The sequence below is a fragment of the Branchiostoma lanceolatum genome, chromosome 1 (assembly GCF_035083965.1).
Source record: "Branchiostoma lanceolatum isolate klBraLanc5 chromosome 1, klBraLanc5.hap2, whole genome shotgun sequence".
Taxonomy (NCBI): Eukaryota; Metazoa; Chordata; class Leptocardii; order Amphioxiformes; family Branchiostomatidae; genus Branchiostoma; species Branchiostoma lanceolatum.
Window position 1 is genome coordinate 14,035,732 of NC_089722.1, and position 27,951 is coordinate 14,063,682.

A 27,951-nucleotide genomic window follows, 5' to 3' on the forward strand; every position below is an offset into this window, starting at 1 on the left:
AAAGTTGAATATCATCAAAGCATAATTACAACGTCTAACGAACTTCAACCTGTAATTCTATAACTTCAAAATTTCAAACAAGTTATACATAAAAAAAGTACAACAAAAGGTTACATTGCTCTTTCTGATACTAACATTTCAAGAATACAGTGTATTCTGTATATCAGTGTACAATTATAGTTACTGTACCTTTACCCTATATAGTCTATGAAAATATCTAGGTGCACTGGTGCACCCACAGTCAAAAATTAGGTGCACAGCTCCAATTTGGGGTTCACATAGGTGCACATGCACCCACTATTTCAAGCCCTGGTAATAGTAATAGCTAACTCACCACTGGTGGTGGGGTGGGTTCTGGTGGAACTGTAGAGCAGGGGAAAAAAGAGAAGAAAAAGAGTCAGACATGGTACACAGTGAAAACAGCTTTTCGTCCCACCATTTCATGTGTTCTTGTGTGCATCGTATGCATGTACAGATGGATCTCTGTAAGAGAAGGGCTGTTAGCTTTAGGAATGAAGACGTGACTGTTAAACAATACAAAGCACATACAGGAGGAATCCTTTATGTAATACAGTTGATGAAGGAAGGATCATTATGTCATTATTGTTCAATGCTTACATCAATATTGAAATATACAAGTAGAAGAGTGGTATGCTTGTTTGACAAAGGGGATAGAGGTACAGGGAAATGCCTTACCACAGCATGGGTAACAAACACATGTACAAATAGGTGTACAAAGACGATGCTCTTCTTACAACATTACTTGATGGTACACAAGGACATCAAGTTCTCTTTGGGAATCAAATACTTATGATACCTTTCAGACTTAATGATAATTTGATAAAACTGTGGTGAAGTGCTTTTTAATATGCACATTGTTATTGTAGCAGGGTTTGGAAGTTTGTAGTCATCAGCAGTAAGTTCAAGTTCATCTTAAAGAAGCATTTCATAAAATTGTTTAGTATGCTCTTAGGATAAAGAATTGTTTATGATAGCAGGATTTAAAAAATTTATCATCACAGTTAGATGTTATAGAAGTATTACATCAGTAGGTATTACAAGGATTACCAAATTGAATGTAAGTACACAGAGAAAAACATTACTGTTGATAGTATTACTTTCTCAATCAATTGCATTTGGTTAATTGATAGAAGATATAAGGATATATTAAAGTTGCTTTTTTTATGAATTAACCTTAATCCCATTTATCTCAATTAGAGGAAGCACAGACAGGTTAGCGACAGTCTCCAGGGCACAGCTGATTTGCATAACACAGCCACGCCACTCGCCACCACGTAGATTTGTGTTCTACCTTCTTCCTCTGGTGCAGGTGGTTCAGGTGGAGGGGCCTCCGCCTCGGCCGGCGGCTTGGGGGAGCTGGCATCCGCTTCTTCTTCTTCCTTCAACTCCTCCTCCTCAACCTCCTCATCAATCTGGCTTTTTTCCTCGTCTTTCTCTTTCTCTTCATCCTCATCTTATGTTATTTGGGGAACATTGTACGACATAAGGATGATGTATGTAACATTAAGATGTGTTTAAATACCAGAATGTGATGTTAAAGATTGCTCTTACATTTCTTTTTTCTTTTACATGACATTTTGTTAAACAAAAGGCGTCTTTTTACAGCACTGAGCAGATGCAAACGACACACAAGGAAAGCAGTGTATTCTTTGATTACAATGTAGATCGGAGAGGTTTGGGTTTTTAGGGATATTTCAAGATAAGATTAAAATGGGTAGGGTACAGTATAGTTGGGTTGGGTTGGATTAGGTAGGCAGAGTTAGGTTAGGAGTGGCTTGGTTTGGGTTGTTTTACTGGATTGTGGAAGGATTTTAGTCCGGGGGTATCCAGGACTCTTAAAGGTAAGATTATAATTTTTAATAAAGCAGTCTTGCAGTTATGCAGATACCACAAAGTTTTATCTTTTGTTGAATCACATTTACTGCAGGTCAAGAGAATCTGTTTGAGTAGCAGTGATGGGTTAGCACTTCCATTCATGAGTAGCAATGACAGATAGACAGTCTTGTGTGCGTGTTTTGACTGAAAACAAACAGACAGAGGCAAAGACCACAGCATCATCACAACACGACAGCAACACTTCACAACAATAATTTACGGCTCAGCGCTCCTGTGAATCTTACAGTAGCATAATTATTAGGCGACACAGCGAGATGCGGGTAGGGACAATTACAACAGTTAGCAAGACCAGGCTTGGGATCGACCACCACACCACACTGGGTACCTTTAGTCCCCTCCTCTCCCTCCACCTTTTCCCCCTCCCCCTCCTGAGGCTCCTCCCCCTGGGCGGGGGTAACGGCCTCACCGGGGAAGGCTTCGGACCGAGGTTCGGCCGCAACCTCGCCTTCCGCGGGCGGTTCCCCCGCGGCCTTCTCACCCTCCTCTTCTGATTGGTTGTGACATTAGTGGTGCATTATGGATGACGGTGATGATGTTAAGTGCAGCGACGTGGTTAGAACGAGACATTGATTAATTCAAACATGAATAATTACAAATCAGACAATTTTCACATGCATGAAACAGACAACAGACAGGATTAGTCATGCAATCTCTCATTATCATTATCCCATTACCAACATGCTTGCCTTTGTTGGTGTAAATTAATCATAAACACAAAGGCAAAATAACCATACAATCATGCAAGACATGCAACAATGATCAATCGGAATATGGATGACCAAATGGTATATGTGATTACTTTTGATGACCCTGTTATACATTCAACTTTAACGGATGTATAATAGTTGAATCAATGGATTACAGTTGAATGAACTTTTTTGTTGGTTTTCTAGATATGTCCTTTGGTGGTCAGTCATGATTAATAGACAGTGTGTGGATGAATGGATGGATGAATGACCTGTTCTTGTGGTCACATTGCTTTTTGTTGTAGCCCTGAATCCAAGGCTAGGATGTGAGGAACAGATCAAGACTTCAAGCTTAAGATCTGTCCTGGCCTTTGCTTTCCTTTCTTTTCCTCCAACCTTGGTTATTAAATACCCTTGAATTGGCAATAGGTCTGTTGCCATTCTTAACTACTTTGACAACAAGTGTCTCACCATCACTTAGTTCTCCTGCCTCAATCTTCCTGCGCCGTTCTTCCTCTGCAGCCTTCCTCTCTCGTTCTTCTTCTTCCTTCCTTGCACGTTCCTCCTCAAGTCTGCATGTTGCAAAAAATATACCAATATGACTACTCAGCCACTTTACAAAGTAAGCTGATCACAGAGCCCGTATTTCAAGAGTAGAACTAATGGACCAAGCAGAACTGTTGTCTGTGACAGATTGTCAAGTCAGTACAAAACTTTTTAACTGTTTGAAATCATAAGAAAGTATAATTGACTATTTATCAGAAAGTACATGTAAGACTTCATTGATAGAAACTGTGCTGCAGATCACCCAATCATACACTCAAAATGTACACAGTCTGATGCTTTGAAAATCAACATATCTTGAAAGTCAGTGAAATATTTCTATCTGTAAGTTTAAAAGATGACATGAATGTGCATTCACTTGACATGTGATACTTCTGTTACAACAAGTTGAGAAGTTGAAATACAAGATGTAAGATCAATCAATCAATCAATCAATCAATCAACCAATCAACCAATCAATCAATCAATCAATCATATCGATAGACCAAATGGAGTCTACACTGGGATGAGCATCAGTGAGATTTTAAATCCGTCTTTCCACATATACGTGATCAGAGCTATGATTTACCTGGCTTCCTCGGCTGCCTTTTCCTCTGCTGCCGCCTCTTCCAGCTTCCTGGCGCGGACTTTCTCATCGACCTCCTCCTGGTTGACCTTGTACCAGCGCTTCAGGAGGTACGTTCCGTTCTCGCTGCTGTCGCGTAGACAGATCACGTCGTCCGGACAGATGTTCTTGTCCACCATGGCCGCCCACTGGTCGCGGTTGTTTGGGAAGTTGTCCAGGATCCATCCACCAAAGCTACGGAGAAACATTTGGAATATGAGTCGAGTTTTGATAAAGTAAAAAAATAAGTAACTGCAAAAAATCAATGCATTGCCTACGGAAGCAACATACTTAGTACTACTACAAATGTGGTATACTGTTTTATTTTCTGATTCTTGCTGCCACTGGCTGCTTTATTTGCAGCAGCAAGTTTGAGTGATGTTAAGTGTAACTGTATGATCTTTCCACACATTAAATATAGGAGATTGACACAAAAAGGAAATCATACACTATAACATACAATGTAAATGCTTGTCCTTGTCTATATCTATCTAATCCAGAGAAGGGTCAAGTTTGATGATCACTGGAAGTGTGGAGTGTAAGAGAGAGTTACTCACAAGGGCCCCTCAGGGTTCTTTGTGCGAAGGTTATTCTCCACTTCCTTGATCTTCTCTTCCATAACCTCCACGTACACGTCAGGCGGGATGGTGATTGGCTGTTTCTCTGCTTCCTTCACTGCATCTTCCACCATCTTCACCACCTCAGGGTGGTTAGCATCAACTGGACGTCAAAAGAACAGATTTTATGTCTTTTCTGACTTTTGAAATGTCTTGTTATACAGTCAAACCTATCCAAGCGAACACATCTACATAAGGACCACCTGGACAATGTGACCACTTTTTGGTTGTCCCTTGTTTTTCCATTGACACAAGCATTAAAAATCCTGTCTATAGTGACCACCTGTCCACATAGACCAACTTCATTGGTCCCCTGTGTGGTCTTCTTGGGCAGTTTTGGCTGTATGTGATAACACAGTCAATCTGAAGGTTACTTTGTGAGATACTGTGATTCTATGTCTGGCATCAGAAACAAATTAGGTCTTGTTATAATTATACTATTTCCAGTTAAAGTACATGAAATATCCGATACGTGGAGGCTGAACATATGGCACAATATCAAACAGATTCCTTTACACATTATTCTATCACTTGTCATATACAATCTATAGCCTTACCAACGATGGGCTCTGGTTCAGCTTTTGGCGGTGGCTCTGTTTTGGTCTCTGTAAAACACAAGACAGGTTAGTAAGAGTCAGCCATGTGGGCTGGAGATTGACAGGGAAACCAGACAAGCTCCATACAGGAAAGGGAAACTTCTGGAAGAGATGGAGAGGAGTTGTGAATATGAGGTATGATAGCTATTTGTGTGGTGACTGTACTCATTATCAGTCAGTATGGTGGTGAAAGTAGTTATCAAAGTTGAAGACTTGGTGATATACATTAGGGGACAGAAAAAGGAAATCTGTACTGTTAAAATCAAATGAGAAAGAAAAGTGCAAAAAATAAGGGTTAGCTATTGTGTAGCCCATTTTTGGTCATCATGGTGGTGAAAGTAGTCATCAAAAATCAAGACTTAGTGATATGCACAAAGACAGGGAAAAGATATATTTACTCTCAAATGACCCTCAAATATGCTGTTTAAGATGGGATGAGTAGCCATGTGTTAATCACCATCATGATGGTGAAAGTAGCTATCAAAGCTGAAGACTTGGTGATATACAGGAAGACAACAGGAGGAAATCTGCCCTGTTAAAATGGCCCCGATGAAATGCTGTTGAGATGGGCTGAGAAAGAAAAGAGTGAACTTAAAGGTTGGTTATTGTGTACATGTAGCCATCGGTTGGTCACCATGGTGAAAGTAGGAATGACAGGAATATCTTTACTGTTAGAATTACCCTGATGAAAAAAACAGCACACTGGTGAGATGGGATGAGAAGGAAAAGTGTCAGCAATACAATAAGGATTATTGCATGCAGGGGGTGCTAGCAATAGCAGGAAGCACAGCTTGGATACCGTCCCCTCCCTCACCCGTGGTCTCTTCTGTTGGCTCTTCTGCTGGTTGGTCACCCTCCCCCTCTTGGTCCTTCTCCCCTTCTTCCTTCTCCCCCTCTTCAGCTTTCTCCTCTTGTTCTTCTGCAGGCTTTTCTGCTGCTCCTTCTTCTCCTGAAGCATGCAAAGCCTCTACGTGTAACTAGAAAGCCTTCCTAAAAACCTATCTTTCTAAAAAAGGAAAGATCTACAGACTACCAATAAGAAGCCTAAGATATTGAGCTTCAATTCTATTTCTAAAGCATTTCCCTGATGTTTTCTCTAACTGGTAGGAAGCAAAAATAGAGCAGTGTGCACAGCTATCTTACAGATCTGGAGAAATTGTCATTCAGGTTGAGTATGTGATCTACTTGTAGGTACAGTCAAACCCGTCTATAGCGGTCACTCAAGGGACTGGCCAAAACTGGCCGCTAAGGACAGGTGGCCGCTATGGAGAAAATGTTGATTAATTGACCACGAGTGACACATGTTTTCAGTACCCACTGAGAAACATTTATTCACCGTACAGTACACATGTAAACAGGTAAGGCACATTTTAGAAGTTCGATTGTTGTTCTTTTACTCCTAGTTAGTTAAGAACAAAATACATGTTGCTCAGTTGTTACTTACTGTTCGTTTTCGACCGTTTTCAAACATAAAATCGTGGCGCCAGTTTTCCTTAGTCTCTTGTTGTGTTGGTTCGGTTCCCGCGTGGCTTGAGTTGATCAGCATCTACCATTATGCTAATAGGGTACTCAGAAGAAGGTCGCTCTTTTGAGGGCTATTTGTCTTTTCAGAAAATTGCAACAGCCCAAATTTTACATCATAGTAATATTATCCACATTCATTTTGAAGCTTTTGGTTTAGTAATTATCCTCAGTGATACTTTGCAGCAAAATAAATTTAGTACATTATACCTCCGTAACAGTGGTGTCTTCCGTTGATCTTTATGCTGCTACCAATCCAGTTTGTATCAGCGCCATTTTGAAATTTGCGCGAAACACGTTTTGAGCACAATTTGAATGAATTCCCGGTGAAAACGGAAATTGGGCCGGCATTAAAACATTTCGCGAACTTACCGCATCAGGTACATGTGTGGGTTGTATTTTCAAAAAAGCTGCCGTAATATTTGTCCAGTCGAAATGCACAGAAATGGTCAAACCATGGATTTTCTAACAAAGATAAAACATTCTGGTTTTCTTTAATATGATCCTATCCAGTTGAGTCCACATAAATTTGATAACTGCGTGAAAAAATGAAGATTTTGAACCCGGCGTGCGGTGGCGATGCGGCTTCCACCGGCGCGCCGTGGCCGTTATCGGCAGTGTTACTGTACTCGCGGGACCGAAAATCGTCTGGCCGCGACCGCGTTGGACAGGTGGCCGCTATAGCCTAATTCTTAATGCTTATGTCAATGGGAAAAATCCAAGGGACCGACAAAAAGTGACCACTATGGGCAGGTGGCCGCTATGCAAAGGTGACCGCTAATACAGGTTTGACTGTACATGTATTTACCTTCTTTTCTTAGTTTAGCATACGTGAATGTAATGCTTATCTATCTCTTTCAGCCTGCTACCTGTCTGCACGTCATCTAAATGCAGTTTTCAAAGCTTTTGTCCCATATTTCTGTGGATCTCAAGTTCTCTACATGCAAATCAGTGTCTTTGATACTAACTACCTCTCTGACAATCAACAGAAACATCTTTTTGTTAAGCCTGTCTGTCTGCCTGTCTATCTGGCTGGCTGGCTGCCTGCCTGCCTGTCTATCTTGCTGCCTGCCTGTCTGCCTGACTGTCTATCTGTGAGAAAAGAAAACTTGTGTATGAAGTACCTTCCTCACCACCCTCCCCCTCCGAGTCCTTCGCACCATCTTCTGTCGGTTCCTCTGTCTCTGCTACATCCCCCTTCTCAGACACAGCTGGGGACAAACAGGAAATGGAACAACTTTTATACAAGATAATCCAATCAGTTCTTCTTCTTCTTCTTTCATTTTGAGGCTACCAACTTCAACTTACTAAAGATTTTGTAGCCTGTATACCAACTGTAAGGTTTGGACCATCGCACATCGGGGCATGCCCCTACTCATTTTCAAAAGGTGTGGTGGGTTCTTTTACATGCGTGAGGTGTGGCTCTCCCCAAACACGGGACCTCCATTTAACGTCCTATCCGAGGGACGTCCCTAACCGAAGCTAGGTACTCATGAGTGAAGTGAGGAAATTTGTGTTAAGTGCCTTTCCCAAAGGCACAACGTCGGGGCGCATGTCCAGACATGTCTGGGGGCAACCCGGGATTGAACTCGGGTCCCCTTGTTTGACAGTCGAATGTTCTAACCATTACACCACACGACGCCACACACAGTTAATCCGTTGTGCAAGTTCTCCTCATGTTTGCCAACTGCAATAAAAGAAGCTATTTCAATGGTACATTTCCCTAGTACCAAAAATCAACTGTCAGATATCCTCACTTACTGTATATCCCAATTAAAGAAGGTTCTTTCATCACAATCCAGAAATGAAGTTGCTGCTTTCAGGTAAACAAGGTAAATAAGCCTATTTTGATCAGTGTAATCTCAAACCTTTTAGATAAATACATTTAGCAGTATCAAGTTCTATTCAATGCCAAAGCTTAACATATTGTATGAAGTGTCTATGTCATCATCATCATGAGGTTGTGCCAATATTGTATATAGACTCATATGCCATGTGCACTGTAAATTGTGAAATGTTTGCAGTGCTTTGGTTTGCATTTTTAGTAATGACCTCTTAATTTTACTTCAAAATTTCAACACTGCAAATATACGCAATTGTAAGTCTACTGTTCTACAGAATTTTGTCAACAGCAAACTTCAACAACCATGAAAACCTCCCTCTGTGAAATAAAACTACTGCAAAAGTAAATGCATTTGTAGTAGTTTTCCCATTGTACTTACTCTCTTCCTTCTCCAGGGCCTCCTGTTCCAGCCTCATCTTGACCAGGGTGATGGAGGATTCTAGCGTCTCCTCCTGTACCTTCTGTACCATCTTCTGCTTCTCCATCTCTATACGAGGCTTGATCAACTCCTGCATGCTCAACACCTGTAACAAGATGACACATCTACCAGTCAGTCTTTCTTCATGGTAGGCATGACATGTCAAAATTACTGTGTCTACCATAACATATTCTTGTTCAAAAGGACTTGTGAAGCTGTAACCTCCATTAACATTAATCTGCCAGGTTACATAAATCTACCACTTTGAAAAACAGTGGGTTTGAGAGATTTCTAGTCAGCACCCCCCAGGTATGCACAGTTTAGATACATGGGAGTGCATTATACTGGGGGACGTCGGGTTGGAGATCTGCTTGGACGTGTTTTCCCAGGGTGGCGGAATTATGTACCCTGGTGGAATCATGTTAACTTAGTTGATGTTTAAACTTTACTGTTTAAAATGTTTGACAATAATAATTGCATTTTTGGTAAGAGATAGACAAATAAGGATTAGGACAGTTAAAATTAGGCACCTGGAGATTTAAATAAAAGATTGTAAAGTGTTAATAGAAGATTGTGTAAACTTAGAGATGTTTTAGGAAATTGTATGAACAGTTGAGCTAAAAATAACTTTAATTAAGATTTTACAGCTCTCCGAATCTTCCTACACTAGGACACCTAGGCGATTGCAATTACAGGGATGTCATATTTTACATTCCAGAAAATCCACAAAAGACTATAAAATAGAAACATAACTTACCACAGCGTTGTATTTCTGAGCCAGTAGGTGACAAATGGAGGTCTTGCCGGAGGTGGGGGGTCCGGTCACCACTAACTTGCAGGGGGGTCTGGGCAGAGGGGGTAGTAAGTAGGGCCGGGGGTTCTTCAGAAACTTTTCCATCGCCTCTGGGGAGGACAGCACATATATCTTGTCCAGGAAACTGTGGGAACAAAGTAAAGATCGTGTTATGTTAATTAGGAACTCCTTTTTCACAACACATGTTGAAAAGTTCTATAACAATTCTATTAAAGAAAATAGAAGTCACTTGCCACAGCTTTCATCATCCAATAAGTATATGAGATTGATAGACAGAAAAACCGTGATCAAAACCCTGTTATCCTTTTTTATCAGTAATAAAATTCTAGGTCTTCACAAGAATCTGTCATACCTGACAGCAAATTCTGGTTTCCCCTGGACCAGGTTGCCCTCAGACATGGCGACAGGACACACCCGTAACCAGCGGCTGCGTCTCCAGCGGAAGCGGGGCGCGACCGTCTCCTTGCTCGCCAGCGTCCGCAGCAGTTCCTCTGTCTCCATGTCCTCGGGGAGCTCCTCCTCCTCCTGGTCGTGGAGGCGGATTGGCACGGCCGCGCGGCGCAGGATGAACGTGTCCAGTTTGGTCATGAGCTGGGTGAAGAGGAGACGGTGGTTGCTGTTGGCGTCCAGCTCGATCAGGTACTGCTGGTCATGGTCTGCCATGTAGTCCTGCAAGGGGAAGGGAAAATACATTTACTTCATTTTGTACTTTGCACTCAATACTAAATGTGTAATGTGTACGACAAAATGTAAACAGTTTGTATAGAGAGGTGCCATGCAGATCTACCCTACTATGAAGAATTGCCCTCCTGGCATATAGACACATTGCCATTTGCAACATTGCAACATGTAAGGCCTTGATAACACAGAAATTCATTTTTGAAAGTTTGACAGTATAGATGGAATCATGGAATGTTGAAAACTCAACAGTCATGTACATTGTACATGTATCTTAGGTTCCGAAAATATGCAAAGTACTTGCAAATAATGTGCAGCAGTAATGTTCAATGGAATTTCGCATGAATCTCTAATGAAGAAATGACTTGTCTAGATTTTCCATTTGGGCTATGACAGAAGTAAACATGATAACACATGATGGTATACATACCTCGAGTGTCCTGAGCATGTTGTCCTTGTACTCCTGTACGTTGTGTGTGATGTACTCAGGTAGATCCTCCACTCTCTTCACCAGGCGGGCCAGGATCTCTGGGTCCAACTCTGGAGGCATCCCCTCATCACCCTAGTCATCAAACAAACACACATTCAGTACCAAGGACAGGACTTAGTCATTGACTAGACATGTACATCATTGGTATGAGTTGGGATTACTGAGTACTCATTCTTTAAAACAGAAACTGTAGCACTGTAAGGAACATGGGTGTTAAAGGTGATCACCAATAACATTCTTATGTCTCTTTGGTACGAAAATTTGGTATCCAGGATTTTTCACTCCACTTCATCTGACAAGTTATCACTTCATAACTACTATGTAACAATGGAGGGACTGTGTTCAAAACTTTTACAGTCCTACTATTCCCTAAAGTTAATCATCATCATCATCTTCACTGCTTTTCAGTTCACACTGAGGCGGGCCGTCATTGTTAATCCACGAAGTTGATAAACAAAGAAAAGTTAACATACTTTCTGTGACTATTTTTCAAGTTTCACTCCTTAATACACACAACTGCTTGAAGCACAAACAAACCATATTAACTAAGAAACCATCCTTCTCACCTCTTCTCCCTCTCCTTCCTCCTCCTCTTCCTCCTCCTCCTCCTCTTCTTCTTCTCCCTCCCCCTTCTGTGCTTTGGGTTCAGGTTTCTCTGGGTTCCAGATGTCTTCTGGATAGAGTTCATTAGTCAGGGGGTCCACTCTCTGTCCCAGTCTCCGTCTCTCTAGGTCTTTGTCTGGAATCTAGGGAAAACAACACATGGATGTTTAAAGTTAAAATCAAAATTTCCAATTGTCATTTTATGCATTTGGTACGTCGTGAGTTCCATCCCCAGACGAGTCATACCTAAATCTTTAAAAATGGTACATACTGATTTTTCTGCTTAGTACTCAGCATTTGGGAAAGAGTATAGGAGTTGAACACACACCACTACCAGTGGTCTAGCTCCCTGCTAGAGTGATTGCAAAAAAGTTTTGTGACTTTTGAACAAAAATGGGCTCAGCCATATGCACTATGTATGTATGGTACGAGAAGACATATTCACTGAGCTGAATTTGAACGTAAACTGAAAGTAAAATTTGAGGTGTTTACAAATGACTTATATCACTTGATGACATGAGACAAACATAAAATATACTCAAGTGGCATTACATCTTCCGTGCAATATTCTGTATCCAAAGAGTTATAATCTAGCACAGCTGATCTAGCAACTAGCATGCAGTTTCAATGGTGTTATACAATCTGCTGCTTTTTGACATATTACAGTAGAAACCATTTAATTGCAATACGCTTTTTAGCAAAAACCGGCCAATTGCACTTTGTACCAATGTACTTTGAACTTTCTGGCCTAATGTAGAGTACACTTCACTTACTTTGAGATTGACGATGAAGTCAGGTTTGAGTTTCCAGTTCTTGACCAGCTCCAGCTGTTCTGGGATGTTCATGTAGCTCTCATCCATACAGGGAAACCCATCCAGAACATAGCCTGAACAAGTAACATACACATTCTATTAAAAAAATGTTTACTGGTGGTAGAAAACACGGAAAGTATGGGAGTCCAGATCACTTTAAATATCATGCATGGATATACTGTAGATGGAAATTATGATGAAACGGGCCAGGGGGAAATGATTTCTGAAAGCCCCAAAAGAAATTTTGAAATGGAATAGTTAAAAAAGAAACATTTGACCCTTACCGTGATGTGTCACCTCAGAAGAGTTGATCTTATCCTGGACCATCTTGGCCACCATTTCTTCTGGGATGGCCTCTCCTCGAAGGAGGATTTCTTGGCACTGGAATGAGAAATAATAAATGAGATTGATTTTCTCCATACATGTTCATCAATATAACTTGATTCATGATTGGCAAAAAGCAATCAGAGAAAAAGCTATTTTATTACTCACCTTTATGCCCATCTCTGTCTGCAGTTCTATGTTCTGATTGATGATGTCAGTGGCTGGAAGGGAAAACCAAGTTGTATCTCATTGTACAGTTACTTTTTCTTTACATATCTGTATCTGTATCTATATAGCCGGTATAACCGCCATTCGGCGTAACACACCAGCTTCGCAGGCACGCGGCGCGGCAGCAGCTCGTTATATTACACCGAACGACCTATCTTGTCTAACCTTCGCATATCTAACTGCATGCATTGTTTAAAGCTATCTAATGAGGATGCTTCCACTGTACTTGGTTGTAACGAGTTCCACTCTACGATCGTTCTAGGAAAATACGAATTTTTAAACACATCAATCCTAGGTTAAAAAGTCTGATACTTAAAGGCATGGCTATTTCTTGTCCTTTTCTGAGCTGGTATTAGATACTTATTAGTTGGTACGTCCACCAATTTATTAGTCATTTTGTACATCATGCATAGTCTGGACATTTTCCTTCTCTCCTCGAGTAACATCCACTGCAGATCTGTTTTCATTTTGGTGACACTAGCACCCCTGACGTAGTTGTTCGTGCAGAATCTGGCTGCTTGGTTCTGTACCCTCTCCAATTTATCTGTGTCTTTCTTAGTATATGGATCCCATACTGTTGCGGCGTATTCTAGGTTTGGTCTTACTAGTGATGTGTACGCAAGTGATTTTACCTTCAATGGGCATGCCCACAAGTTACGTTTGATCACTCCCAACGTCTGTTTAGCCTTGTTTGTTATGTTGTTGACATGGGCACTCCACTTTAGGTCGGTTGTTAATGTAACACCCAGGTATGGGTGTTTTTTTGTTGTTGCTAAAGTCTTAACACAAAACTGGTAGCTAGTTACATGTGGGGTCCTTTTGCTTGTTATGTGCATAATGTAGCATTTTTCGGGATTAAACTGCATGAGCCATTTGCTTTGCCATTCCTCGAGTGCGTTCAGATCTTTTTACATGGATACCCTGTAACATCATTTTGTTCTATAGCAAAGAAACTGAGGACATGCAATATGATAAGTATTAAAAACAGTGAAAACAGATTGCAGAATAAAGGTGTCACTTTACGGATGTAGCTATTGAGCTGAATGAATATTACAAACTTCATGTAAGCTGGAGACAATGGAAAGCATTGACGGCCACCTCAATACATACCGACATACGGCAAAAAGGATGATTACGACACTATGCATAGAGCATAAACAAGAGAAAATTAAGCTTGAGTAACACAGAGCAGGTTAAAAAGTAAACAGAGAACTGTTTTCTAAACAGAGGCCTAGGTACTTACGATTTACTAGCATTGCCTTCCATGTCATTGCCAGTTTCTGTGCCAGCATGGTTTTCCCGGACCCTGGCTTCCCTATCACTATGAAACATGTTGGTTTGGACAACAGGGCTCTCAGTTCCGTCTGAAAGGAGGAAAAAAGCAACAAAAAATGTCAGTATTAACTGCTTGATATCTTAATTTTTGCAACAAACTAGCAAACTTCACATTGTTTGATGAAGCTGTTATATGTAGTTTTGCCATGTCTTGATAAAAAAAAAACTGTACAGTCATAATAACATATGATGGAACAAACAGGTACAATAGCAAAAGCAACCCTGTAGGAAATTAGTTATTTCATATTTTTTTCTTTCTGATAAGTGATAACGCAAGCAAATGACATACCTCATCTTCACTGTAGGGGTCTCCCTCCAGAGGTTTCAGCTCCTCGGGAAGGTCACTCAGACTCATGACACTGATCCCAGGACCAATGCTCCCCCCTCCCTCATCAACAGAAGCCTACAAGACAAGACATAACGACACATGTAGATGGTTCATAGCTCACAAAGACATGTTGGACAACTCTGCACCTAGCAAATCAGAACAACTCAGCACCATTCATATGACAGTTTCTAGACGTTTCTCCATCAAGAGGACCTCTAATTTTAACAGTAAACTAAACCGGGTAAACCCTAGCTCTAACTCAACCCTAACCTTAAGTACTATAACCTGAGTTGTCATAATTGACCAGGGGCCGAGTTGTCAAGGTACCAATTTCCCCTGATACGTTCAAAAAGTTGACAAGGAAAATATTATCACACTGTTTTATAATATTTGAGCCTGTAATACTGATTAATGTGTCCAATCAAAACTTAATCATGTATCATAGGCAATGCATTACTAGAGGAGACATAAATATTTCGTATATTATGTATCAAAACTATGTGGCAGTAGTCATAAACTCGTATAGCTGTAATAAATGAACCAATACGATACAAAAATATCATACAATGTTGCCTAAATTAGTTTTGTTGCCAGGGGCCCTCTCGGACTACTGTAGTTGTCTTCTCCCAAGAGTTGGTAACTTTTGAATTCATTTCAAGTTGTTTATTCTGATCTCAAGTGTGCATATGGCATATGAAATTTTACATGAATTGGATACTAGAAGCGACAAGGCTTGGATTCAACAAGTGACCTGTCAGTGTTTTGTATGCAGGCTAACTCAACGGATCTGAACCCCAAACCACAACATCACGCGATGATTTCAACCGCGATAATTCCGCTGTGCGTGCATGTAGGGAAATCATATTCACAAGGGAGAAGCAGTACCATTTTATGATGCCAAAAATACCAATCAATGTTCTTAAAATCTCAAATTTGGTTGAATAATTGGCATAAAATTCAAATTGAAATCTTACCTGTTCTACGTCCGCCATATTTGTTTGGTCGCCATAGAATCGGTGGATGATACCATATGTCAAACAGGGTTGAAAGTATAATGCAGAAAATCAAAAATGGAATTATAGTCAATATACTAGTATTTTGTTGGGTGTCTTATACATTGAAGATACTTTTTGTATTTAAATATGTCTTAAATATTTAGTAAAACTGAATTTGAAAATATTTCTATTTTTATGCACCCCTATTATTTCAAAGTAATGATAGAATCCAAAGGATACTTCCCACAATGCAACGCGCCAGCGCCAAATCCAAAATGGCGGAAATTTGCAAAAATGTATTTTCTTCCTGGTGTTTCTCTGCAATAGCTCTTTATTTTGGAAAATATTTGAGATAAAACAAAATGACATACGTTCAGATAGAAATACAGAATCTACAGGATTCTCTTTTTGCCAGCAAAGTGGGTGAATTCGGTAAGTATTTTCCAGTTATGGCTGAGCGAAACTGGTTCGCGTGTGCTGTTGACAGTCAAAAATATTAGCCAACGTTTGTGCGACAATTTCCTTCAAATCAAAGGTTCTTGTTCAGTACTAGGCAATACCTCTCAATTAGAGTCAAGTGCCTAGAGAGGTGCGCTGTTATAATTATAAGCTCATTCGTAGATTCAAGTTGGTAGATTCGAGTGCGCATGTGCAGTGTCAAAGATGAAGGGCCCTGAGACGTAAACAAAACCCTTCAGGGCATAATTTGTTATTTATGCAAATCCAGACAATGTCGAGACGAGAACTGCTTACAAGCCAGGGGCTGTGGTGCTCTGAGATGATTATGTAACATGAACATATAACGGGCCATCACCTTTGACACTGAACATGTGTACTGGAATCTGCGAATGGGCTTATTGCGATTTCATATTGATTTCATGTGCAGTTTGTGAGATTTGTCTTTTACATTACATTAGGCCAAGCGAGACCTAGCACCTAGAGACCACGTCTAGTGAGATAATAGATGTTGAAAGGACAACAACTACTACATTGCATGTACATTTGTTGACTATTGTCTTTCAGATGGGTGACAGCACAAATCACTTGTGATCAACTGTACCCCTTCAACTTGGCACTCTCATCGGCGCCATTTACCTGTGATGACAACTATCACCATGATCCTTACAATGAACATACTACGTCTCTGTCTCCTGGCTTTGGGAGCACGTCTAGTGCTTGTAGCGTACGGAGAATGGCAGGACCGCACCATGCTGGTCAAGTACACAGACGTGGACTACTACGTCTTCTCTGATGCTGCGCAGTACGTCACTAACGGACAGTCACCTTACAATCGTGCCACCTACAGATACACCCCTCTACTAGCCTGGATGTTGACACCCAACATCTACATCTCTCCTGTGTTCGGCAAGCTGCTCTTCGTTTTAAGTGACGTGATAGCAGGGTACTTAATGCACCAGATTCTCCTTTTAAGGGGAGTGGATGCAAAGACGAGCAAGATGTGTGCGTCGGTGTGGCTCTTCAACCCTCTGCCTATGGGGGTATCTAGCAGAGGAAATGCAGAAGCTCTCACCATCATGTTGGTCCTGGGAACATTGTACTTTGTCATGAAGAAATGCACCAACACTGCTGCCATTCTGTACGCAACTGCAGTACACTTCAGGATCTACCCTGCAACATACGCTCTGCCATTGTTTCTCATAATGAACGAAGACTACACAGGTTGTACATGTAATCGTAAACAAGCCACAAAAACAACTTCAGACTTCATTGAATCCTTTGTAAACCCATCTCGAGTGCAGCTTGTTTTTACATCTGCTATGACATTTGTCTTGCTTACAGGATTGTGTTTTGTCATGTATGGACAGGAGTTTGTTGAAGAGACATATCTATACCACCTGACTAGGAGAGACATAAGACATAACTTTTCTGTGTACTTCTACATGCTGTACCTGACGTCTGAGAGTGAGTGGTCCTTTGTGGTGGGGATTGTGGCATTCCTGCCGCAGGTTGTACTGTTGGTTGCCGTGTCGTGTTGGTTGTACAGAGACCTGCCATTCTGCTGTTTTGTGCAGACTTTCCTGTTTGTTACCTTCAACAAAGTCTGTACATCACAGGTAGGCAAAACTTGTCTTTATGTTCATGTATTATCAAAGAATTTCGCCTGACAAAAATGGATGTCTTTTCACTTTACTGATCCACTGTAACTGCTTTTACAATGCAAGAAATATGAAATGAAATATGATTACATAAAAAAGGTACATGTATTACTGCAGGGCTCGAAATTCTTTTTTGGAAATAGGTGCACTGGTGCAACCAACCCAAAAAATGAGGTGCACAGAAACAAAATTGGGTGCACCACATAAGATAAAGTTGAATGTCAACAAAACATAAGTTTGACGCTACTGCCTCTCTTAAGAAGTTCAATCTGTAATTCTATCCAGATTTCAAATTTCAACCAAGGCAAGCAATACTTCAAATAAAGTACAACAAAAGGTATAAATTGCTTTTTCTGATACGAACATTTCAAGAATGTCCTTTATGCTTGTGTACAAGAGAACCATTACCCTATAGTATAGAGAACAAAAATATCTAGGTGCACCAGTGCACCCACAGTCAAAAATTAGGTGCACAGCTCCAATTTTGGGTGCACACAGGTGCACATGCACCCAGTATTTCGAGCCCTGTACTGTAAATGAATTTTAAGCTTACAGAGATTTAATGTCACGGTAGGGAGAAAGTGGAGTGTTTACGGTGGTTTTTAGTTCCCGGTCAAAATAAGGTGGCAGGCAGAAGACAGAATTAACATTTTTGCAGTGGTTTTAAGTTTGCAGTGAAAAGGTTATCAAAAGAACTGCAAACATTAAACTACAACAAACTGCATTTACAGCAATATGGAGACATATATTAAACTACATACTGACTGATGTTTTGTTGCTTTTATTTCCCATCATTCCCAGTACTTCCTGTGGTACCTGAGCCTACTTCCTGTCATCCTGCCCACCCTGAAGATGAAGATACAGGATGCCGTCACCATGGCAACCCTGTGGTTCCTGGGCCAGGCCCTATGGCTGCTCCCTGCCTATTACTTGGAGTTCCAGGGACAGAATACTTTCCTGTACATTTGGGCTGCAGGGATACTATTCTTTGCCATCAATGTTTGGATTCTGATCAAGTTGCTAAACGCACATGTACATGAGCCTATGTTTTCCAAGGGAAAACTGGTGAAGTTGAATATGAATGATTAGTAAGTGGCTTTATGTCTAACTCTCGCGAGACGGGAAAGAACAAATGATAACCAGATAATGAATGTATGTGTGATGTGACTATTTTGATACTCTGGGGAGCCTTTGTTGCTTTCAATATTCACCTGTATGCCTATGGTTGGCATAATTTCAATGCATGTATTCTTTAGAACCATAAAGATAAATTGTTGTGAAGAGAGCATTGTTCCACTTTGCATTTTAAACTTTGTCCATCTACTAGTACTATCAAAATGATGTAAATGTATTTGAAGTGTATTGTATTCAAATATTTGCTCTTTGAGATTTTATTTGGATGAATATGATTTTTTGTTTGTTTTATGACATGAATTCCAGAAATAAGATACTATTCTATTGAAGTAAATAGAATGGAGAAATGATTTGGTAAGAATGCATGATTTTGTCCTGTAGTGCATATACATGTACTTTTAGTTGAAATGAATTATTTCTCCAATGCAAGTTATGACTCTCCATAAAACATTAACTGGCCAAGAGACCAGTATAGGTTAATGAAATGTTTACTTCCAAAGTCTAGAAAAGAACAAAGCTCTTCTTTGCTTGATGTTTTGTTTTTTGTCCTGGGTAATGTCAAGGTTTTTCTTTGCCTGTTTCAAAACTTGCTGTCCCCAAAGCCTCAAGGGATACCTTACCCTATACATGTACATACATGTATTATATCTTACCACATGGTATTCAGGCTTTTTTTTATACATTTTACTAGTGGATATTAGTGATTTCTACTTGTGTGACTATTTGTATTATCTGGATACAGTACATTGTATGATGTATTCGTGTCTTGAAAAATTCAGTAAGTAAAGACAATCATATCGACACACCTGTGTCTATCCCTTTATTGAACCATATTGTTCTACCTGTGCATCATGAAGGAAACATTATTCCAAACACACCTGTGTGAAAAGTAAACAACATCCACCCACCTATGACCATTACTGAACTCCTAATTGCATGATATCGAGCTACATCCTGTCCCCGTGCCCATAAAACCCACTGCTATAGTGCTGCACCCAAAAAACACGGACTGTTATTGGGTTACGATGTGTACACGTGGACAATCATTAACCAGTGTGTGTATAACAGAGCTGCCTACGTGCCAGACTAGTAGATCAAAGTCCTTAGGTCCGCCACAACATTCTGACGACAGCAAGCAAATCCAGTAGCCAAAGAAGAGGGGACAAGTCTGCTATAAAATCAGCTCTTGGTTTTACGTAAAACTGCTCTTCAACGTTCTGTTGAGATGTTGGGGCTGCTGGCGAGGCTTGTCCTTCTAGCGGGATGTATTGTAACTGCATGCTGTGAAGCTACCAGTAATCCACTACCTCCGGTTGGTCACTTCTACGTCGAGAACGGGGGTGGAGAGAAATGTATCCTGTTGGACATCTCCGCCACTTTTCACGTCGAGTACCTGAGAACGGACAACACTACGGACACTGTGTCGTATCCCCTACCCAACAACAGCTACGTCAGCGGAATATGTGCTCACGGATTTCACGAACAGACAGCCGTCATGAACATTAGCTTTAGCAATATAGCTCCATCTATGGGACATTTCGGAATGAACCTGACTTTCTCAAGGAATTTTCCCCTCATGACACATTTCTGGCTTTCCCAGATCACCATTTACTACCAGCTGATACCGTCTCTGTTTCCAAACGCCTTGCACGCGAACAAGACACTCCTGTCCGTGGTCTCAGGGATTCAGGCAATCAAGACGACATCTTCTGTGATAACACCTCAGTCATACGTATGTAAGAGGGATCAAGAGTTGGTTTTAAGCAATGCTAACAATGTTGGTGATTCGCTTCGCACCAATTTAACTGTTCACAACATACAGGCCCAACCGTTTGAGGTCGACGACCAAGGCACGTTCTCTCTCCCCCAAGAGTGTCCCCAAGATTATGACCCAACAACGGACCCCCCTCGACCAAGTACAACCCCTTTTCACGCTGTAACTCCCTCCCTAGTCTTTCCCGTTGGATATTTTTCTCTGAATAACTCCAAGGGACAAGTGTGCTTGTTGGCAAAAATGGGCGTTTTGTTTCGTGTGTCGTACCGCGCGGGAAACGGGAAGAACAGAAACGCCACCTACGTCCTTCCCGCGAACAGCAGCGTAGGCGGGTCATGTGAGGACGACCAAGCGACCTTGTCGTTGATGTTCACCAACGCTTTTAACCTTAGCCTGTCCTTTTATTCTGATGGTAAAAGGTTCATTCTGAACAGCCTCGTTGTTGGTTACCAGCGGAATGCACGATTATTTCCGGGTGCCCAAGACCCGAACACGTCTGACATCCAGGTGGAGAACGACTTGTCTCTCTTCGATACTGAGATGGGGAAATCGTACCGGTGCTCCTCCCAGCGGAACTTCACAGTAGGACAGAGTGTGGTGTTAGAGATCATCGAAATGCAGGTGCAACCATTCGGCGTAGAGGATGGTCAGTTCAGCGATGCGGTGAAGTGTCCCCAAGACCTGCTCACTACGATATACCCCCTTCTGAACGCCACGACAACACTACCGACCAAAGTGACCAACACTCTTGCACCTGCCACCACAGTGCAGACAACCGACGTGACAGACACTATTGCTCCTGCAACGACGATTCTTACCTCAGCTCCTCCCCACACTACTCCCCCATACACACCCACAACACCTCCGGTTCCTAGCAAGCCCTCAAAACCTCACCAAGGACACTACGTTGTCAAAAACTCCACAGGACAGATTTGTTTAATGGCTAACATGGGCGTACAGTTTATCGCCGAGTATGTAAAACAGGACGGTAAAGTTGGAGAAGGCGTCTTTAACGTTCCAGAGACCGTCACCGTCTCAGGAGAGTGTCAACATAACGTTTCTTCCCTGACTCTTGAGTTCTACATGCACAATGCTACTTTCTACGTCACCTTCACTTTTGTCCAATCAAACATCGGGAAACGTAGAAGTCGGTACCGACTAGCTAGCACAGAGCTGTCCTATACAGAACTACCGGTCATCTTTCCGCAGACGATAGCGCCAAACCAACAGCGTCGCGTAGAAAACATGACATTGAACGTCTTCTCCACAGACGTAAGGAAATCTTACAAGTGTTTTGCCGACGTCAACGTAACCGTCACCAAGGAAGTCACCATGCTTGTACGCCAAGTTCAGCTTCAGCCGTTTCACGTTGACAAGTCAGGCAAGTTCTTCACAGCGGAAGACTGTGAACAAACTAGTTATTTCTTACTCATTGTAATCTTAGCCTCGACTCTACCTGCTACCTTACTCATAATAGCGATAATCAGTTGCTTCTGTTGGAGGAGGAGGAGAAGGCACAGGATCATAACAGGAAAGGAGGCGCTAGTGAAGAACTTGATCGACTGATACAATTAACCTCGAATTCATTTGGTGAACGTAGTTTTTGCGGGAGGTGGGTCTTAAGTGTATTAGGCAGTGACAGAAAACCATCCGGTTTACAAAAGAATATGTAACAGTTCTATTATTCCAAACAGTTGAAACAACATGTAAATAAAGTTCTAACTCGATAAATTCTATTGTATTGCATAATGAATGTATAAACTAAACTGTGATTTTGTAAGTCACCTATGTACAGGAACAGGTGGTGTGTCTATCGATACCTTTGTATTCCCAACCGATACAATAAATCAATGCGTAAAACAGTTGCCTTGTCATGTGTTTGCACCTTAAAAATCATACTGACCCTGTAGATGCTCTGTCATGGGCATTTTCCCTTAGTCGTTTGATTTTTCTCTAAATCTGTCCTCGTTGTTTTCACAGGGTTACGACTCTCTTAGTGAGACTCCGCACCTAACCCACGGAGGAGAATTCAACTACTCTCCAATTGAGAAGAGGTTAACGTTGGTGGGGAAGATTGTGACATTTTTATAAGATGCCCCGTGTTTTGTTAGCTCTCCCCACCAACGGAAAGCTGACAAAAAACGGGGCATATGTTGAAAAGGTCACAATCTTCCCCACCAACCTCTGCTTGGAGAGTAGAATTCAACCATTCGCTCTGATCCGTACACCCTAACTAATCAACATGGTCCAGTCCATTTAAGAAACAGGTGTGTCTTCTAAGCAAAACCAGTCAGCTCGAATGTAGGCATATCAATATATGACATAATATCCGTATTGTTATGATTCTAGATATCGTGGGGATGGTATTACTCTTAACCGCTGTTTTGAACATTCATAACAATAAAACACAATGAATTTGTTCCTGGCAGTGTGCCCGTCGCCCGGTGGGTGCAATCACTTAAAGAAAGGTTTCTTCTGTCAACAACAGTTAAGTAACAGTCAACCATGCCTCCTAAAACTAAAGGTAGGTTGCATCGTTCTAAGGAGCTGCTCTAGATCTTACTAGTGTGTGTATGTCTTAACTTTGCTTCAACTGTGACGGTGCAGACTTATTTTCGTGTAACTACCCAGGTATACATGTAACATAGAACATAGTCTACAAATAGCCTACAAGCCAGATTGAATGGCCGTTCAACAGGTCAAAGTTCTTTAGGCCTTATCATGTTGCGTTATTGACATGCTCTGACTCCGTGGATACTTGTGTTGCCTGGCTCAGAACGGTAGAACATAACTATTACTTAGGATTACAAGTGCGGGTAAACTTCACTGAAGAGACATGAGGGCAACCGAGGAGAACATTTTCCTCAAATGTAGTATTTTCCTCAAATACAGTGTTTCTCACGAGAAAGCCTTGTGAGGAACACAAATATTGAAACAACGAGGCACTGAAGAAATTTTTGGTTTCGCCTCAGGGGCGAATCAAATTTAATCAATTGTTAAAGCTATAAGAATGTTTTACAGTAAATAATGGTACACATGCCAGTTGGCAAAGATCAAATCTAAATCGCAGAGCATACTAAGTTCTGAGCTTTTTTGTTTCAAAATTTATGTTGCAGGTTTGCTTGAGCGTCTGAAGGATGGACAGACAGTCATCTGTGCGGAGGGATATCTGTTCGAGTTCGAGCGACGTGGTTACCTGAAGGCCGGGGCCTACGTACCGGAAGTGGTGGTGGAACACCCAGACCTGGTGAAAGGGTTGTATCGAGAGTTTGTACACGCCGGAAGTGACGTGGTGTTGGCATTCACGGTGAATTTAACATTTGATATACAATTTAACTTAAAGGCGCACGGTTAGAGTGCTTTAAATAGTTTTTCGACTCATTTTCGTTTTTTCACAATCTTTTAGACGCCCTTAAGCCGTGAGAAACACCAGCAACAAGTATCCTATTACACCACTTGCGCCTGTAACATCTTGCCACTTTGCAATATTCACGTAACTGCGGACTCACACCAAAACAAGCAAACAAACACAACAACTGACTACAAACACACCAACTGGCTACAATACCGCCGTTTTCAAGGAGGTAACAACACGTACATGTATCTCTATAGAACAAAGGCATCTCATTTTCTTCTTCCCACTAGTACTATGGGCACCGGGAGAAGCTGCGGGTTATCGGGCGGGAGGCTGACCTGGAGACCATGAACCGGACCGCCCTGAAGCTGGCCCGGGAGGTGGCAGACGAGACCGGTACTCTGATGGCGGGAAACATCTGTAACACAACCGTGTTCGACCCCAAAGTGCCCTCAACACGCGAAGAGTGTATCACCATATTTAAAGTAAGAGAAAGAAGATCATCTCTCATGCAGATTAGATATCAAATAGTCTAGACGTACCGTTTTCTCCAAGTTCTAATTGCAAAACTGTTGGATGAAGTCACAATTTGGAAACGCGATAGAAAGGCATCGATGGGACTCAATGAGCAATGATGAATGAATGAAGCCATTTATTGTGTATTTTTGCCCAACTGAGCTACGTACAGGTCACAACAAAGACATATTTACAAACATGTTAGTCTCCACCAGGCCTTTTTGAGGGCTGGTAAAGAAAGTTATTGTAGAAAGGCGTACGTAGTCTAAAAGTATTTCGACAGAGGCTTAAGCCGATTATGGAAGTTAACGCTGTCTCACAGACGGTCTAGATTCTATTGTGAATATGATCTAGGAGAGAGGACGACGTTACCTAATAATTCAACATCGTCCATTTGCTAACCAGAACCTAACAAAAAGCAGAATATTCAAAAGCTAAAACGTAAGTGACCATTTAGGACATACATGTCCTTTGTAGGAACAGATAGAGTGGGCTGTTGAGGAAGGTGCAGACTACATCGTAGCGGAGACATACGGGATGGTTGCCGAGGCCATGCTGGCGCTGGAGTGTATCAAGAAGTACGGCAAAGGTAAGCTCCTCTTTTGGTAAACCTTTACAAATACTGTACTAGGTTTATGTGCAAAACGTTTGGTTCTACAATAAACCCGACCATTCGAAGTCTTTCATGTTTTCTTCTTCCACTAGATTACGATCATGACTTTTTGTACTGCTGAAATTTATTGAAACTGATGGAGAAATTGGTCGTAGAGGACCTGATAGAATGAATGAATGAAAAACTTACTTTGTGTCAGAAAAAAAAAAAAAATGACAACTTAGAAAGCCCGACAAAAACGCCTAAAACACGTCAAAAACCAGCCGGAACCCCTCCTCTGCTTGGAGAGTATGAAAAACTGCATTGAAGAATGATCTTTGTAAACGCTTCACCTATAGGAAGATAATATAATGAGTCGGATAATGCTGCTGATACTGATCATCGTAATGATGCTGATGATACTGATGATGATACTCCTGATGATGATGTCGATGCCATTGATACAAGAAGGCACGGAACCTAAAGCTATTTGCAAAATCCACTTCTTGTAAGTACAGTGCATCAAGCAATGCGTTCTGCCTGTTTACCATCCCGCGCCCGTTGCTTGCTCAGGTCTCCCGGCGGTCGTGTGCATGACGTTCCACAAAGACGCAGACCGGAGTGTGGACGGACTCTCTCTGCTGGACTCCATGCGGACCCTGGAGGAGGCTGGAGCCGCCGTGGTGGGGCTGAACTGTGGGCGGGGGCCCTTCACTATGCTGCCGCTGGTGGAGAACATAAAGAACAAGATCAAGGTCACCTATCAATATTTAGAATGTTACTATAAATCTGACATTTTCTTACACAATAGCAATTGAGATTGCAGATAGGATAGGATAGGGATAGTATGTTTGTAAGGAGGGTTTTGATTTATATATATAGATAACTGAATATCATCAGTAACTTTTAGTAGTCTTTTGAAAATCACGTGTACCATTGCTGCCACTGGTGGCATATGTAAAAGAATAAACTCAAGTTCAAAAGTCAATGTTTCAAATATTACGTATCTGAAAAATTTGCTCAACAACTATTTGCGTCTTTTGCAGATAGGGTTGAAGTTGTTTCATTGATATATAGAGTTTTGTTCGTGACATATAGCATTCAGAAAGATAACGTACTGTAACGTTGCATTGTATAGTATCGCTTTGTAGTTGGTTAAAACGATAAATAGCAATCCTGTACTTGATTGTAGGTTCCTGTTGCTGCTCTACCTGTGCCGTTCCGTTGTGACGAGCTGAGGCCAACCATGCAGTCCCTCGTCAACCATAAAGGTGCGAACACATAGAAGTCCCTTTATAATAATAAAAATAATAACTTTTTTGCAAGTTCATGCCCGAAGGATAATTGAAGACAAACAAGTACATGGATATACATGGGAATCGACATAGTTTTCTAGTCTACTGTGAATGTTCTATGTTAACTAAAGTTGACTATGGTTGGGTTTGACTTCTTTTTTGAATATCACTGGATTGATGCTCAATGTCTTTATGGTAGTCTGCACACAAAGAAGTACTTATTACCTGTATCATGTATAAACCATGCGCTGTTATGAAATTGCTTATCCACAAGATTGAAGGACCTCATCGAACATTTATTTGGTAAACATGAACTGTTGGTTGTGGCTTCGCAATCAGTGCCATCGACCAAAAGAAAGGTTTCTTTTGTAAAGGCATAAAGATTTATTTTGTATAGGCATGAACTGTTGGTTGTGACTTCGCAATCAATGCCATCGGCCAAAAGAAAGGTTTATTTTGTAAAGGCATGAACATTTATTTTGTAAAGGCATGAACTGTTGGTTGTGACTTGGTGTATGTAGAGTTAGTTAAAGTTGACGAACTTCCTTCCCAAACATCTTTGTTTCTATAGCCCTTCGGCGACACAACGTATGCTTATACACGTAGAATGTTTTCTTAATTGCTTTTCTAGGAGAGCGTGCCTTCCCCATGGACCTGGACGCCTTCCTGTGCAGCCGCACCATGATCGCAGAGTTCGGGCAGCGCTGCCGGGAGCTGGGGCTGCAGTACGTGGGGCTGTGCTGTGGGAACGCCTCGCACTTCACCCGGACCTTGGCCGAGTCCCTGGGCCGCACTCCGCCCGCCAGCAAGTATTCCCCCGACATGAGTCAGCACTTCGCCTACGGGACCGACAAGAAGCTCCACAGTCTCAACACCCAGAAAGTCGTCAAACTCTTGTAACCCAAAAATGACGCATTTCTGTTTGGAACTGATAGTATTGTATCAATATTAATGTCAGCTTTTGTTGACTGTATTCCGAAGACGGAAAAGTATTGGTTAACAATAGAACCATAAGCTTCTTGAAATAAACATGGAATACACATCATCCAGGTCGTAAAATATCCCTTTAAGTGTAACTACTTTGTATTGTTTAACTAAATGAAAACGTGACACTACAAGGAGAAACCCTAACCTCTACCAGGCTCCGCTATACAGGGAAGCTCAATAGGTGAACCACGCCTAGCTATTGAGCTTCCCTGTATAGCGGAGTACCCTTGGCATACTATTCACTCTATTTGGCCGATTGCTACTATTTTCCCAGCGATCCGCGGAGCCTGGTAGAGGCTAGAGAAACCTGTGCATCGCACTTGCTTTCTTATGTCTACAATCACCACAGCAAGTAAATTTTATGGATGACATCCTCCGCAGACTACAAAACTAATGAGATAGGGCGAAAAAAACAAGGCAGGCAAAAAAAAAAGATTCCTATATTTTCAAATTTTGAGATCATAAATCTTGTTAAACAAGACTTGAGGCGACATAATATGATATCATGACCAACAGGACTTTTATTCCTGTATTCAACCAATGAGGTTTCATATATAATATAAAACCTCCTTGATTCAGCAGTAAACATGTCCTTGTAGATGTGTATACATCTCAATAGACTAACTACAACAAATGCAGAAAAGAGCTTGTTGTACCATCATCTGAAGCAACTACACTGGGTATTCATATGCAATGAAACACATTATGTATACATCTCAATTAACTACAACCAAGGACATTATATAATGCAAGGCATATTTGACAATTTTGGGCATGTTGACCACCATCGGAGGCAATGAAACTTCAT

At 41.4% G+C, this 27,951-nt stretch overlaps 3 protein-coding genes across 7 annotated transcripts in view; 2 read left to right on the forward strand and 1 right to left on the reverse strand.

Annotated features, from left to right (window-relative positions):
* Window positions 1-15,432, reverse strand: part of LOC136436206 (adenylate kinase 9-like) — a 45,976-nt gene extending 30,544 nt beyond the window's left edge. Inside the window, exons 1-20 of one of the 5 annotated variants that reach the window (XM_066429991.1) lie at window positions 15,353-15,432; window positions 14,340-14,453; window positions 13,959-14,079; window positions 12,656-12,708; window positions 12,448-12,544; window positions 12,125-12,237; window positions 11,315-11,494; window positions 10,689-10,820; window positions 9,933-10,249; window positions 9,524-9,704; window positions 8,728-8,872; window positions 7,630-7,716; window positions 5,799-5,933; window positions 4,946-4,993; window positions 4,329-4,491; window positions 3,736-3,966; window positions 3,075-3,175; window positions 2,243-2,404; window positions 1,313-1,474; window positions 335-363 (exon numbers count right to left, since the gene is read on the reverse strand). In XM_066429991.1, the coding sequence (XP_066286088.1) occupies window positions 335-363; window positions 1,313-1,474; window positions 2,243-2,404; window positions 3,075-3,175; window positions 3,736-3,966; window positions 4,329-4,491; window positions 4,946-4,993; window positions 5,799-5,933; window positions 7,630-7,716; window positions 8,728-8,872; window positions 9,524-9,704; window positions 9,933-10,249; window positions 10,689-10,820; window positions 11,315-11,494; window positions 12,125-12,237; window positions 12,448-12,544; window positions 12,656-12,708; window positions 13,959-14,079; window positions 14,340-14,453; window positions 15,353-15,370 (2,589 nt within the window). In that variant the 5' untranslated portion in view covers window positions 15,371-15,432. The remainder of the gene's footprint in view (window positions 1-334; window positions 364-1,312; window positions 1,475-2,242; window positions 2,405-3,074; window positions 3,176-3,735; window positions 3,967-4,328; window positions 4,492-4,945; window positions 4,994-5,798; window positions 5,934-7,629; window positions 7,717-8,727; window positions 8,873-9,523; window positions 9,705-9,932; window positions 10,250-10,688; window positions 10,821-11,314; window positions 11,495-12,124; window positions 12,238-12,447; window positions 12,545-12,655; window positions 12,709-13,958; window positions 14,080-14,339; window positions 14,454-15,352) is intronic. The other 4 variants (XM_066429998.1, XM_066430007.1, XM_066430015.1 and 1 more) reach the window with 4 other exon arrangements.
* Window positions 15,433-15,614: 182 nt separating this feature from the next.
* Window positions 15,615-19,427, forward strand: LOC136436231 (GPI mannosyltransferase 1-like). Its single transcript, XM_066430035.1, has 3 exons — window positions 15,615-15,805; window positions 16,397-17,448; window positions 18,292-19,427. The coding sequence occupies exons 2-3, from the start codon at window positions 16,474-16,476 to the stop codon at window positions 18,577-18,579; spliced, it is 1,263 nt and encodes a 420-aa protein (XP_066286132.1). The 5' UTR covers window positions 15,615-15,805; window positions 16,397-16,473; the 3' UTR covers window positions 18,580-19,427.
* A 3,411-nt stretch (window positions 19,428-22,838) lies between these two features.
* Window positions 22,839-27,185, forward strand: LOC136436242 (betaine--homocysteine S-methyltransferase 1-like). The gene is made up of 7 exons (XM_066430047.1): window positions 22,839-22,922; window positions 23,515-23,705; window positions 24,044-24,238; window positions 24,747-24,858; window positions 25,435-25,616; window positions 26,054-26,132; window positions 26,788-27,185. Exons 1-7 carry the CDS (start codon window positions 22,904-22,906, stop codon window positions 27,054-27,056), a joined length of 1,047 nt encoding a protein of 348 aa, XP_066286144.1. The 5' UTR covers window positions 22,839-22,903; the 3' UTR covers window positions 27,057-27,185.
* Window positions 27,186-27,951: the final 766 nt, after the last annotated feature.

Bases quoted from the DNA above. Each gene is read 5' to 3' on its own strand.
- LOC136436231 (XM_066430035.1), top strand. From the start codon at position 16,474: ATGACAACTATCACCATGATCCTTACAATGAACATACTACGTCTCTGT. The intron at 17,449-18,291 runs GTAGGCAAAACT...CATCATTCCCAG, and splicing joins ACAAAGTCTGTACATCACAG to TACTTCCTGTGGTACCTGAG.
- LOC136436242 (XM_066430047.1), top strand. The intron at 24,859-25,434 runs GTAAGCTCCTCT...TTGCTTGCTCAG, and splicing joins TATCAAGAAGTACGGCAAAG to GTCTCCCGGCGGTCGTGTGC. The intron at 26,133-26,787 runs GTGCGAACACAT...TTGCTTTTCTAG, and splicing joins GTCCCTCGTCAACCATAAAG to GAGAGCGTGCCTTCCCCATG.